Source organism: Typopeltis vanoorti, chromosome 21 (assembly GCF_054136105.1).
Source record: "Typopeltis vanoorti isolate ZY-2024b chromosome 21, IOZ_Tvanoo_1.0, whole genome shotgun sequence".
Classification (NCBI taxonomy): Eukaryota; Metazoa; Arthropoda; class Arachnida; order Uropygi; family Thelyphonidae; genus Typopeltis; species Typopeltis vanoorti.
The window spans coordinates 46,753,971-46,769,363 of NC_143569.1; the positions used below are offsets into that span (position 1 = coordinate 46,753,971).

At 35.8% G+C, this 15,393-nt stretch overlaps 1 protein-coding gene across 1 annotated transcript in view; it reads left to right on the top strand.

The window, feature by feature from the left end:
* LOC150094826 (succinate--CoA ligase [ADP-forming] subunit beta, mitochondrial-like) overlaps positions 1 to 15,037 on the top strand; it is a 169,085-nt gene extending 154,048 nt beyond the window's left edge. Inside the window, exon 11 of the mRNA XM_090411583.1 lies at positions 9,314 to 15,037. Coding sequence (XP_090267709.1) covers positions 9,314 to 9,388 — 75 coding nt within the window. The 3' untranslated portion in view covers positions 9,389 to 15,037. The remainder of the gene's footprint in view (positions 1 to 9,313) is intronic.
* The last annotated feature ends 356 nt before the right edge of the window (positions 15,038 to 15,393 follow it).

Consider the following 15,393-nt stretch of genomic DNA (forward strand, 5'->3'; position numbering starts at 1 on the left):
TAGTGTGCTACATTTCTTTGCTGAAGGATACCTCAGTAGTATGCAGGGTTCCAATCTCATATTTTTATAATTTCCATAATTATAGACAGAATCTTGAAGTTTCACCTGATACATACATATTTTGCTATCAATAAAATCTGTAATATTTTTACCATATACATATACACCTTGGCCTCTGTTCTCTGGCTGATGCTTACCAGATTCCTTGTGGATGTAATCTAACATGCAACAGACAGACTATTCTCTCGGGTGTGTGGGGGGGGAATTGTTAACATCAGTACTACATTGAATACCTTAAACTTCAAAAGTCTGGTGTGTTGCACAACATGGTATGAAACCAAACACAGTATCCTTTGTAACAAGTCTAACCTTCTGACTAGAAGATTAGACTTGTTACAAAGTCTTCTCCTTAGAAGCAGTTGTAAATGTGAACACACCTTCACAGAAAGTTCTGAATCCCTATTATACCAACCTACTTTCAATCTGAGTGATTGCCTCTATCTCTTCTCCAAAAAATTTGGCAGATTCTTATCTTATGTAAATATCAGAAATGATAAATCATATGAATATCATTAATCCTTATGTTGAATTTTTTCTTGACAATTATTCATAACACTATTACACTTTTTTATAAAATCTTTATCAAGTAGCTTTATTTTTATCCTCCTACATGTTTCGCCAATCTGTTTCTATTGGCATCCTCAGGGAATACAAATCAGTAAGCACAAAATGAAGGTTACAGACTAGGTTATAACCGATGGTTCTAAATCATACAAAAATTGGTATTGTGCGTAACAATGTGCGTGTCTCGTTAACGTGATTTATTCGTGATGACTGATGACGTAATTGTTATGAAAGTTCATTTCTTTGATATTTAATGATCTGATAAAAGTTTTCCAAATTTCTGGTAAAATTAGACCTTGATTCTTGTTTAGGTTTTCAGTTTTACGGACGACTGTAGCTGCTTCTTTAAAGGTTCTTGAATGGTAGTTATCTTTTATGTATGGCATAAGGCTCTTATCCCACTCAATGTGATGGTTAGTAGAGGCAAAGTGGCACGAAAGGCCTGAAATGTCTTGTCTGTTATTTCTGACATATCCTATGTGTTCTTTCTTTCTCGTTTCTGTTGTCTATTTCCATATTTAATTTACCATCTTCAGTAAAAATCGTGCCTAAGTAGCTGAAATGTTTTACTTGTTCCACAGGTTCCCCGTTCACAACACAGTTGACATTTTCAACAATTCTACCTATTTTCATTGTCTTTGTCTTTTTAATGCCGACCTTCATACCATATCTATTACAACAGTTATTCAATTTAGTCAGGGAATCTTACAAACTTGTAGTGGATTTATTTAGAAGTATAACATCGTCTGCATGAAGCAAAGAGCTGACATTAACATCTCCAATTCTGATATCATGTTTAATACCACTTTCCTTCATAATGTGATCCATATAGATAATAAATAACAGAGAGGATAATGTACATCCTTGTCTCACACCAGATTTAACATTAAACCATCTTCCTGTACTTCCTTCAATTCTAACTGCTGACTTACAACTCAAATAAAGACTAAGTATTACTTGATATAATGCCCCAATGATACCATATAACTATAGTTTATTGAATAGCTTCTCTCTTGGCACCTTGTCATATGCCTTTTCCAGATCGACAAAACTTAAATACAGATCTCTGTTATATTCCCATGCTTTCTCAACTGTTTGTCATAAAGTGAAGATCTGATCCTGAAAGCCTCTATTTTATTTGGCCTGAATCCAGCTTGTTCTTCACCAAGCTTTTATTCCACAATTCTTCTCAGCCGTTTCTCAAATATACTTGCATAGATCTTGCCAGGAACACTCAGTAGGGAAATATCTCTGTAATTCTCACATTCAGTTTTATTTCCCTTTTTATATATGGGTACTATTAGAGCTCTACTTCAATCATTGGAAATTCGTCCCTCTGTCCAGGCTTTCTGAACTATGCAGTGCAGCCACTATAAGACTTTTATACCACCATACTTCAGCATTTCTGGTCGAATATCATCTACTCCTGCTGCCTTTCCACATGGATATGTGTTCCTGACTGCATGCCTGGTCAGTGTTTTTTACCACTGTGCTATCATCACTGCTTGTTTCCTTTAGCAGTTTTTCAAAGTAATTACTCCATACTTCAACGATATCTTTTTCTACCATTTTCATGTCCCTTTATCATCTCTAACTCCTTTTACAGCACTCTTTCCTCCATTCCTAAGCTTCAACAACCTCCAGAATGTTTTGCCACCTTCTTGATATTTATTTTCTATATTCTTGCCAAAGTCCTCCCATGACTTTTGTTTACCTAGTTTTACACATTGTTTAGCATTCTTGCATTTGTCTCTATATTCTCTAAGAGCACAAGCTGGATTATTTGACAGGAACTTTTTATATGCTTTCTTCTTTTCCTTCACTGCCTCTTTAAATTCTTGTGTTCACTATGGAGTTCTGATTTTTCTATTGTTGCAATCAACCTGACCACATGCTTCTCTGGCTGAATCAATCAGGGTTTTCTTCAAGGCATGCCACTGAATCTCCAAGGTTTTTATTATTTATTATTATTATTATTATTTCGGACGACTCCAGGGAGTCCTTAGACTCATCGAAGGAGGCCCTAAACATCATGTCCACACAACTATGTGACATTCTCACAGTATCTATTATACCTTGCCTTGAACTCGCTCACCGTCATAACACCCCTGCTAACCACACTCTTGCCCAGCTTCCATAGGTGTCCCCTAGTTCTACCACCACCAGTCCTAATCTCAAAAATAGCCTCTGAATTAATCCTATAGAATCCCTTTAGCAATTTGAATGTCTCAATCATATCTCCCCTTTTCCACCTATCAACTAGTTTCTGCAACCCACAAATCTTCAACCTGTTTCATATGGTTCATTCCATAGACCTGCTATCATCTTAGTCACTTGCCTCTGGATCCTCTCCACCTCCTCCCCATCAAGAATAAACCGAGGTGACGAAATCTGGGCACAGTAGTCGACATGAGGTCTTATCAAGGCTCGGTACAGAGGTACAATAACTTGCTTGTCTCTTCTTGTCAAGGTATTTTTCAACAACCAAGTGAGTTGATAAGCTGATTTAGCTACTTTTGCAATGTGCCCCCTAAACTTCATCTCCCTATCCACCAACACTCCCAAGTCCCTGGCCTCATCAATCTCCTGGAGTACAGTTCCACCAATGTGGTATACTGCTGCTAATCTTTTCATCTCAAAATGCATCCCAAAATATCTTACATTTTGTCACATTAAATTGACATCCATTCTCCTTAGCCAAGAACTCCAATCTATCCAAGTCATCCTGCAAGATTTTGACATCTTCTGCATTCACTATCGCCCTACCTAACTTTGCATCATCAGTGAACAAATGAACTGTTCCACTTAGATCCTTCCCTATATCGTTAATGAACAGATTAAACAGCAGTGGTCCAAGAACAGAACCCTGCGGCACAACACTAGTCACAGGCCATCTTTTGGACTCTACTCCTGAATAAACTACTCTTTGATATCTATCCATCTCACCAACCCTATATCCATTCCCATATGTTGTAGTTTACGGATTAGAATTCCATGTGGTATCCTGTCAAACGCCTTTGCCAGGTCCAGCAGTATCACTGTAAACCCATTGCCCTTATTCAGTTCAGCCGTCACCTTGTTATAAAACTTGAGCAAGTTACTGAAGCATGATCTACCCTTCACAAAGCCATGCTGTCCCCCCCTGTACAGTATCTCATTTTCATCAATCCATTCCTGTATTTTTCCCTTGACTACTTTCTCCAAGACCTTGACAATGACTCTTGATATGCTGATTGGTCGGTAATTTGCAACCGTAGTCTTGGATCCTCCTTTATGCCGTGAAACTATTTTCCTCTCTTTCCATGCCTTCGGGACTAAACCAGACCCGAGACTCAGATTAAACAACATAGTGAAAGGCACTGATAATTCCTTAGCCGCTTCACGCAAGACCCGTGCTGGTATACCATCCAATCCCACAGATGTATTCACATTAAGGTTCTGTAACAGACTATTCACCTCCACTTCATTCATCACAATTCCCGTATAAACTAATGGTTCCTTCATTTTTTCAATGGCACCACCTGGATGATATACTTTTTGCAAAGTGCGCACTCAGTTACTCCACTATATCGACTGATTCAGTGACCTCCTTGCCATCGTCATTCCTTAAAATCATTTTGCCATGTACAGTTTTTTTCTTGCTTGCAGCATATTGAAAGAACTGTTTGGGATTCTCTTTTGCTTGCATAGCTAGTTTCCTTTCATAATCCGCTTTTGCTGTTTTTACCACACTCGTTACTAGGGGCACCTATGGAAGCTGGGCAAGAGTGTGGTTAGCAGGGGTGTTAGAGCTCGGTTCTTTACTTTTAGAGTGGTAAATGAGTGGAATAAGCTGCCAGAGTCTGTTGTGGGTGCTATGACGGTGAGCGAGTTCAAGGCAAGGTATGATAGATACTGTGAGAATGTCGTATAGTTGTGTGGACATGATATTTAGGGCCTACCTTGTTACCACACTTGATACTTCTGGCCTGCACTTTATACCGTTCGTGTGCCTGCAGGTCACCCCTTTCTTTAAATTCCCTCCACAGTTGTTTCTTTTTTTGCAGCTCAGGCTTAATGGTGTTATTCATCCATTTAACCTCTAATTGTTTTACTATTCGGACCCTAGGTATACAATCAACCATAACCTCCTGTAAATGCTCCTTGACCACTTCCCATGCTCTATCGACGTCCAGCCCTGGCAGTTGTACATGCCATGGCACTGATCCAAGCAATCTCCTAAGCTTGTCATACTTGCCAGCATGGTAATTCCACATATACCCTATCTTAATCAAAAATTCCACACCTTTAGCCACCTCTCAGGTCAAGACCTTATGATCTCTCTCACCAATAGGTGGCAACATGGTCATATTCATTACAGTCAAATTGTGAGATGCTATTACCAGGTCAAGCACTCTCACACCCCTAGTATTTTCAATCACATGCTGTCTCAAATAGTTATCCCTTAATAATTGAATAAAATCCATTTCTTTCCTCACATGTGTCCTCTCCTCCTTCCAATCAATGTTACCATAGTTGAAATCCCCCATAATAATTACCCTCCTTCCACTCATTTCATCAATTTGTTTATACATACTATCTCCACCATCTATTCCATCACCTGGTCTATAGCAGCACCCAACTGTATATTTTATTCTGCCAGTCTCAATCTCACACCAAATAGCCTCAAATGAGCTCCTTTCACTATCCTGCGATACAACTTCAATTCTCCTTGGCTGCAGTTCATCAGCTATCATCAATAACACCCCTCCCCACATTTTATTCTCTCTGTCCCTCCTAAACACACTATAACCTACACATTCTATCCCACTAACTATATCATCTTCCGTCAGCCATGTTTCACTAATGCCAATAACCTGGTCAGGAAGAGCCAATCAAGGCCAAAAATTCTTCCTTGTTGTTCCTAATACTCCTGGTTAGTATATATGAAATGCAGTGATCCCTTTATCCCACCCCCTATCTTGATGCGTTATTCTAACTGTCCCATTCCCATTTTTTGTCCTTAGTGCTGGCTCAGGTACATTATATACATTCTTACACTCAACTGTCTCACTGATGTCTGCATATCCACTCCCCCCCCCCCTTGGTAATTCTAGTTTCCCTGGTTCTGCACATCCATTTTCACTTCATTCAGCAACACCTTTTCCAGTCTCCACACATCAAGTCCATTCAAATGCAGGCCATCCATCTTGTATAAGTCCTTTCGCCCATCAAACTCATTCCACACCACACCGTCTGCATAACCTGTGCATAATGTCATTTGCGATTATGGCCCTCCTAAACTCCTCTCTGTCATACCGTGGCAACAGACTCACCATTCTAACTCTGTCACTCTTTTCTTTCGCTACCTTTAACAATACTTTCAAGTCCTCTCTCATAAAAAATTTAGCACCTTTCAATTCATTTGTACCCACCACAACTATTAATTCTTTCACCCTCTGTTTTTGCACTCTAATACTCTCACTTACATCCTTAAATTTCGCACCTGGTAAGTACGATTTAGTTATACTCCCATCTATCATTCCTCTTAATAACGAGTCACCATACAACACTCTTTCCTTCATTTCAGAAACTCTCCCACTCTTATGCTGTTTATTTACATTAGCCGAATCACTCTGGAAATGAAACAGGTTTGGTTCCTGTTCTTAAACTCTTTCATTTTTTCTTCAATAATCTTTGTGTATTTTAGTCTGCAGTTCACATCTGAGAGCTGCTCAACTTTTATTCACTTTAAAACTTGCTTACATGTTAGTTTCTATGTCAGGTTCTATTTTTACAGTTAACAATTTCCTCTAAGATTCCTATCCTTGTGTTCTGTGACACCAGTTTGTATGGCTGTAATTTCTGGTCTTGTTTCCTGTTGTCAGATTACTATTTCCAATCTTCTGATCCTTACATTTGCCAAATGAATTGATCTTGTGATTAATTTAGGATGAAAGCTTTCATTCTTTCCTCTTACCCACACCCATTCCACATATAATGTTGCTACTGTTCAGACAAAAAAGGGTAACAAAGCACTCCATTAAAAAAAAAAAGTTAGCATATCAAAGTGGTCTGAGACAACATACTTCACTCTTAACCTATACCAAAGCTCACAGCACTTGTAAAAAATAAAAACAAAAATGAATCATTTAAGCCATATCTGACTTGAATATGAAAATCTCAATTGCTGTTCGAGTGGAATCTCAATCCTTACCCTCACCTCACACATGGCACTGATGTGCTATAGGTTCTTGTACCTCTCGTGTATTGGATAAATAAAAAATACATGGAAGTAGCATGGAAATTTTTCCAGAAATAATACCTATAAAAAATAAAAATATAAATAAATAAATGCACTAAATGTAGAAATTAGTTTCAGCTTCAGAATTGCTCAGCTGCATTACAACAGCAGCAGTAATCACTTACATGTGCTCTAAATAATTTACACTATTATTATTATTATTATTACGGGCGACACCAAGGAATCCTTAGACTCATCGAGGGAGGCCCTAAACGTCATGTCCATCACAACTATTCGACATTCACACAGTATCTATCATACTTTGCTTTGAACTCATTCACCGTCATAGCACCCACAACAGACTCTGGCAACTTATTCCACTCACTATCTTGACCATTTTCATATTATAAATATTTCACAATACAATAGAAATTAAAATATTTTTTTAAAATTAAATATTAAAACAATGTGTATTTTAAATGAATAAAAGTTTAAGAAATCCACAGTAGACTAACATTATAGACTTATAAACTGTGTTCACACATAGAAACCTTTGATAGTGTTTATGGAAAACTCTTTGATATAACATGGATGAAGAGTACTTTTCCCCATACAGACACTGTGAACAACCACTCAGTAGTCATTTGTTCCAAAACATTTTATTATCACAATCATAGAAAATACCTCAATAAAAACCTAAGACCAAAGCACTCTACCATTGATAAGTAACTGGCATTTATGAGTTCCAGCTGAATTCAGACATCCAAGCCCAATTATGTTCCATCTTTTTCTGATTGTACAGCGTCTGTTAGTTTTTGATGGCATTACCATATTACCAGTAAGATGATCTCATTTGCATTACTCTGCTGTTTATTGTTCGTGTGCTGTGAACTTGACAAATCCATTGTTTTCTTTTTGTTTTTTGTTTTTCATGCTATTTTATGATCAACAAAATCTCATTTTTCCATTTGGTTGGAATTCATCATCCTGTAAGTATTTGAATTCCATGTCTTTTCATGAACTTGGTCAGTGTACAATATTCACATAGCTCTGTAATCCTCATAAAAGTTTACTTACCTCATAATTATTGGTACTGATAGAATCTCAGGTTTTGTCATTTTCAGTACTTGATTTATTGAATGATTCTTAGACCATTGCTGTTGAACTCACTCAAACTTTATTCGTAATACTGCTTTTTTTTTTGGTTAATACATACTCTCTTATTCTTAACACACAGTGGTAAATTACTGTCAGGAGGTGGGGGGGGGGTTCCTTTTTGTTCAGTATGTGAAATTGTGAGAGATAATGTTAACTTATACAATGAACAAGAAGCCATGGTAAGAACATGTGTTGAATTAACTGATTTGCTTCAAGTTGGCAGGAAAGTTAGGCTAGGATGTCTACTTTCTCCTTGCCTGTTTAGTATCTTTGCTGAGGACATCATGTGCATTGGATGAACCTGAGACAGGAATTAGGATAGGCAACAGATGGGTCAGCAATCTGAGATATGCTGATGATACAGTACTCCTTTGTAATGACAGAGAACTAGAATAAATCCTTGACAGAATTAATGTGATCAGCAAGAACAGAGGATGTAAACTCATCAGAGACAAATATTATGGTTTTTGAAGGAAATATAGGCAGGGAAGCTCCAGAGAAACATGTGTACCTTAATAGAGAAATAATTGAATTCACAAATGTATCTGGGATCCATTATTAATGCAAAGAATTGCCATTCAGTAGACACCAAAAGAAGATGAGAATGGTTAAAACCAGTCAGGAGGGGGGGGGGGTGAGAAGAGACCTGTTTAAATTTTGGAAGAATGGATTTATCACTTACAGTGTGTTTTGTTATTAACAAATTACTACAGATTTCTTCTGTGCTGCTAATAAATGGGTGGATACCTACGGGAAGCTGAGGATTCTAGATATGGCTACTTTTTCGATATCAACTTATTGATACAAAACTTGAACCCTAAAGAAGTGTGATAAGGAAATAGATAGCTGCTTTTGAGATGTGGTATTGCAGAGTTGAGGATCTCATATACTGAAAGGCAGGGATGGATCAGTGTTAGAAAAGATCGATAGAATTTAAGCCTCCTTAAGGGTATTGACAGAAGAGGGCTGAAATATTTTGGACATTGAAAGAATGGAAAGAGGACTTCTCAAAACAGTAATAAAAGGTAAAGTTCCTAAAAAGAGGAAGTGGTAGACTCTCAGTGAGATGGATGGATGGTGTGTTTGGAGTGATAGGACCACCTGGCACAGATATGTGGCACATCTCTGAAGAGCAGAGTGACTATACTGTATCTGATGATGTCCAGTGAAATTATGGATATGGATTGAAAGTTTCATTGTCCAATGCACCAAGTTATTGATTTAATTTTTTTTAATATAATCTTTTAAAACATATACTTAAAAGATTGTCTTGATTATATTTTTAACTTTTTTTTCCCCATTAAATAGGTGGTCAAATTGTCTACAATTGTTGGTTTGGCTAGATCAGCAGCAGTTGATGTGAAGTTTGAGCTTCCGTTATGAAAACCAGGAAAACATGTGATTTGTTATTGCTTGTTAATAATCCCTCCTATACTTATAATTTATTTTATTCCAGAATCTCATTTGTTCTTGAAACTTTTTTGTGATAAGCATTGCAGGGAGAAAAGTTTGTTTTCTCAGAAACGTTGTGTATAGGTTTGTTACTATTGCATATATTGTGCATTTAATGTATATTTATGATAAACAAATATAAATATGTTATATATATATGTTTGTAAACAATGTAGTTTTTCATTTGCATCTTAAGTATTTTACAGTTTTAAGTAGAATTACATTAAATAATCAGAATCTGGTGTGAATGAAGGGCTGTTTGATACAAGTAGCATTATGCTTTCATGGTCTGTTGATACTATAAAGTAACTTTTTTTTTAATATTATTTTTCATATGCATTAGACACAGAAGGTCGATGAATATAATACTCTGGTATTTTGAGTGGGCAGAATGTTGATGGCGAAAAAAGAAACTAATTATTTAGCATTTGTTTTCCTGTGTAATTTATTTTCTCCAAGTTTCTTTTTTCTTTTGTTGAAAAAAAAAAAACAGACTGTGGTATATAAATCAGCTTTATGTAATTTTTGGACAGCCATGTATATCAAGTGATTCATTTTTTCCTCAGAACACACGCAATTTACAGACAAAAAATATTAGCTGTGGTGGTGGTGGTGGGCAGTAGATGGTGTTGATGTAGATAATTGGTAGTAAAGGTTCGGTGTAGTGGTGGAGACGGAGAGTTGTACAATGGGTGTCCTGTGATGAGTCTTCGGACTCCTTGGAGGTGTCACAAATAATAATAATAATAAAGTAAATATGTTTGTCCATGATAATCCTGTTTTGTGTAGTAGTAGGAAAAACTCCAAATAAACATGAAGGGAGGGCACTACTGAGAAGTTTTGGGAAAGTAATAATCTGATTTATTATTATTATGTGGCACCTCTATGGAGTCGAAGGACTCATCGTGGAAAAGAACACTACACTACAATTCACTATCTCCCACACTTAAATCCCAACTACATGACACTACTACCATCAGCACACAGTGCCATCCACAATCCTCTACCACTGTCTGTAAATTCTGTATAAATTCTGTTTGCATTGTTTGTAAATTGTGCATGTTCTCATGGCCGATTTGCCTTTGTGCAGGATGATAAACCTGAATTTCCAGCAGGAAAAAACCTTACTACCTTCATATGAGATCAGCTGACTCACCTTCAATTGAAAAAGTTCATATAAAGATTTCTCTCATCATGATAAGAATCAATGATAATCTGATATATCTATTAAACTTTACTGTTAATACACATTTTTTTGCACTTGGTATTTTAAAAGGCTAGTAAAGCAAACTTTTTTTAACCTTCTACAATTATATAATCCAAAGCAGTTATTTTCCTTTGTATGATGTAATGAAGATGGAAAGCAGAAAATCATAAATTACTGAATTATCAGTCATTATAGAATTGCAAATACAAAACATGGGATAATACTGTATAGGCTCCATTAGAAAACTGAAGTGATCTCTGGTGATGAATTTTGTTAATAATGAGGAGACCAATAACAGATTCTTCAAAAAATAATTATTAAATCAAATGGTATCCACCCATTTATTAGCAGCATAGAAGAAATCTGTATTAATTTGTTAATAACAAAACATACCTAATAACTGCAAAAAAAAATACAGTGATTCAAATGATACCCAGCCACTCATTAGCATTGTACTTGGCTCAATTTCAATGCTTTTATCTCTACAATTGCTCATCATCAGTTTGAGCAGTTGTACCAAATACCATGGCATTTGCTATATACTACTTGGAAAGAAGTCAATGAACACCATAGTGTGAAGAACAAACAGCCACATTGCCCACTTTAATAAGATGTAGGACCTCCTTTCGCTGCAATGACTGCAGCAATCCTATGGGGCATACTTTCAACACACGTACAGTAGTGATCAGTAGGAATTTTTGACCATTCTTCCTATAGGCATGTAATGAGGTCCTGGACTGTTGTGGGATGGCTCTTGACCTCACTCGACACCAGATGTTCAGTAGGATTGAGATCAGGACTCTCTTGAGGTCAGTTAAGTGTGGTGATGTTCATGTCCACAAACTATGCATTTACAGCAGCAACCTTATGACATGGTGCATTGTGTTGCTGAAAAAGGCAGTAGTCATTTCTGTAGAAATGCCACAAGGTAAGAAGCATTACATTTTCCAGAGTGTTTGGATACCTCACGGAGTTCAGGGTTCATGGCATCACAAACAGCAGTCCGAGTTCAAACCAGGAAAAACAGGACCATACCATCACAGCACCACCTCTGAATTTCATAGTGGGGTTACACATTTTGGTAAGAGACATTCACCAAGCATCTGCTCAGTAGAGGGTGTAGCATGATTTATCGCTCCATAACACAGCTTTCCAAACTTTTGTATTTCACTGTACGCACTCTTTGTACCACTGAAGATAACACTGCATGTTGGTTCAGATAATGTGGAGCTTGCAGATTGCAGTTCTACTATGGAAATCCATGTTGTGAGTCTCAGTTCTGAATATAATTGTAGCATTCTGAAATAGCTGGGCACCTTACATGTGCCTTTTCCACATTTGCAAACTTTAAGACAGATATTTGTTATATTCCCATGATTTTTCCACTGGCTATCTTAAAGCAAAAATCTAATCCTGACAACTCTTATTTAGCTGAGCCTGGCTTGCTCTTTAAAAAGAACTAGCCATTTTGTTCTTTACCACAACTTTTGTTAGCCACTTCTCATGTGTGCTTGCATAAATCATCTTACCTGTAATACTCAGTAGAGAAATTCCTCTGTAATTCTCATATTCAGTTTTATATCCCTTTTTGCTATGGAGGAGGACTGTGAAAGCCCCGCTCCAATCATTTGAAATTAACTCTTCTGAATTATGCAGTATAGGTATGAAACTTTTATATCTCCATATAAGAGCATTTCTTGTTGTATATCATCTATTCCAGATGACATTTCACATTTCTGTGTTCCTCCCAGACATTATCTACTCTTCTATCAATACTTATTCTATGTAGTAATTTTTCGAAGTAATCAACAGACATCCAGAATATTCTTATCTTTTGCTTTTATGTTACCTTTATCATCTCTGATTCCTTTTATAATATTCTTTCCTCCATTTCCAGATGACTTCGCTACATGCTTCACTGACTGAATCATCGAATGTATAAAAACATTCGATGATGAGAATGTTTTTATACATTCTCATCATCGAATGAGAATGTATAAAATTTTCTCATCTATGATGAGAATGTATGAGAACATTCTTAATCATCGATTGAGAACATATTTTGCCACAGGGTTCTCTAAGGTTTGGCTTTTGTTTTCAAACTTATTGACTTTTTCTCCATACTTATTCACCTTTGAGTGCTGTTCAACTTTGATTTTCTTTTTTTTTTTAATTTTATATGTCTTGTGCCTTTCAGTGTGTTACTAATTTTTATTCTACTCAAACTAGACAGTGATTACTGCCTATTTAAATCCTCTGGCCACTTTTGTATCTTGAGCCAGTCTGACTATTAACAGCAACCTATCACACTTTTCTGTTTGTATTTTCCACCTCTTGAACAAATTTAGAATTTACTTCCTATTTGTTTTTAGCTTTACTCTTTTTTTTTACCATAACTTTTCTGCAACTTTCTCTGGTGTTTGTTTTCAGCAACACCCTATTTCAGAAATAGAGAAAAATTTTCTAGTAGTAAAAGTATAATACCTACTTAATGGTCCATGAAAGAGAGGCTGTTGTTCCAACAGGAGATTCTATAGACATTCAGGAGATCCTTATAATAAATCCCATTTTTTTCTCAATTTTGAAATTTACTCACATCGGTCTACTTGAAATTACTTGCAATTCAAGAAGTTTAACCTTATGTTTTGTTTTTAATATTATACTTACTCCTTCATTTCCCTGGTTCAATATTTGCTAGAATCTAACATGTAAGTATTTAGAAATATCTCATCTGTTTTTTTTTTCTTCTCCGTCCCATTAACACAGTTATCTTGATATGGTATTTCTTCAGTTCCTCTTCTATCACCAGCTCCTTTACATTGATGCTCCTAACGTTGATGATGCATATCTTTAATTTGGTGTTTGTGGTTGTTCCAGTAGTGACTTTTCACTGCTCTCCATATTTCCTTGACAAAAACAGCTAACATGACATTTCTTCATATTATATCATCGTTTTTGTTTGTGATTTAAGCAATACAGAATACAGTTAGGTTGGCTAAGTGCCATCTTACAGAACCTGGAAGATGAGGTGAGGGGTGATATGATTGAGAACATGAGTTGGTGAAAGGTTTGTACTAGATAAATGCAGAATAGTTTCTTTTTTCCCCCCTAATAGAGTAGAGAGAGAGAGAGAGAGGTAGGCATGGAACAAGATGCCAGCTATACATATTGTATATGGATGGTTTGAGTAGGGGAGTGAGTAGCAGAATTATGGCTTGGAGAGTGGTGCGTAGATTGAATACATTGCTTGAGAGTGACAAATGTTTAAACAGTAAATGAATTTAGGCATGGTTTAATGAGCATTATGTTTGATAATAACAACTTCGTGTAGTAGGGCTTTGATTCCATGAAAACTTCATGATGATGATAAAAAAAGTTACATTGCTAGTGGAAATATGGAGATCAATTTTGTTGTATATTAAGTAACAAAAAATTAACATTATAGTATACTATTTTTTAGATATTAATTGTATTATCATAGTGTAAGATTACTTGATTTTTTTTAAAGCAGTATTGTTAACAGTATCAGTTGAATGTATTAACTGAATGAAATAAGTATTATGATGCTCCCAGAAACCTGAAGATTTTCAACTACATAATTATTTTAGAAATTTTTGTTCGTTGAAGGATTTTTGTTTATAAAGATGAAAGAGGTTGTGTCAAGCTTTTGCAAATAACTGGAAGAGCTTCACATCAATTAGTATTCCAAAATTATTCATAGATAATGTGCTAATATGAATTAATATGAATGTTTTTTTGCAGTTTTATTTTATTTCTTCCCTTTCCCTTATTCTGAAGAGATTTACTTTGAAATCTATAACTTCATTGTAAATGTGTTAGCTGTTTCCTGAATTATTTCAATGATTTCCTTTTCATATTTTTTTTTTTTTTAAATATCCTTTCTACTTTGAGGTCATGTCACAGCTACATCAGTTAATATTGATTCACTGAATTTTTTCTTAACATTACTTCAAAGCTTGATATTTTTCATGCAGTCAGATGGGTGGGGGAGGAGACACAACACTGATAAAAAAGCCATGTCAAAAGTGCAAGACTGTTATATGAATCAACAATATGCATTACAGAACACTTATTTTGATCAAACTTGATTGCAAGAAACTGCCAAAAATCAGAAAAACAGTGATCTTCTGTCATAGAGAACACCAACGAACCACTCCTGGCTGGCCGTTTTTTGATGATACAGTTATAACACCAGCTTCGTTATTTCATGTTCTTAATAATTTGTGCAACTGTGATCATAATGAAATGCAATAAAGAAATTAGAATGTCTCAGTAACTAGAGGTAAAAGTGTGCACTTCTCTGCCTTCTGTATTAACTATGTAAATCCATTAAATGTTTATAAGTAACAACATTGATAGACTGTAGTGTATTATCTGTGACTTAGTAACAAGAACCTCCATAGCTTAGTTGATATTAGTGATAATTTTTCACTGGAACAACCTGGGTTCAAATCTCATCTAAGACACGAAGAAACTTTGTAAGAATTTTTTTTCATCTAAAGACTAGTTAATTGGTATGATAAAGAGGTAGCAGAAATTTTCATTCTGCAAAACAGGAAAACTAGATAGAACTACTACAAACAGTTAACACCAGCCTTATAGTCTTAGTTGTTTCAGCCATAATTTCAAACAGCAATCTTGATAACAAAGAAAGAATGATAATTAGACTAAACATAACAAAATGTTTTAATGTGTTTGTCACAATATA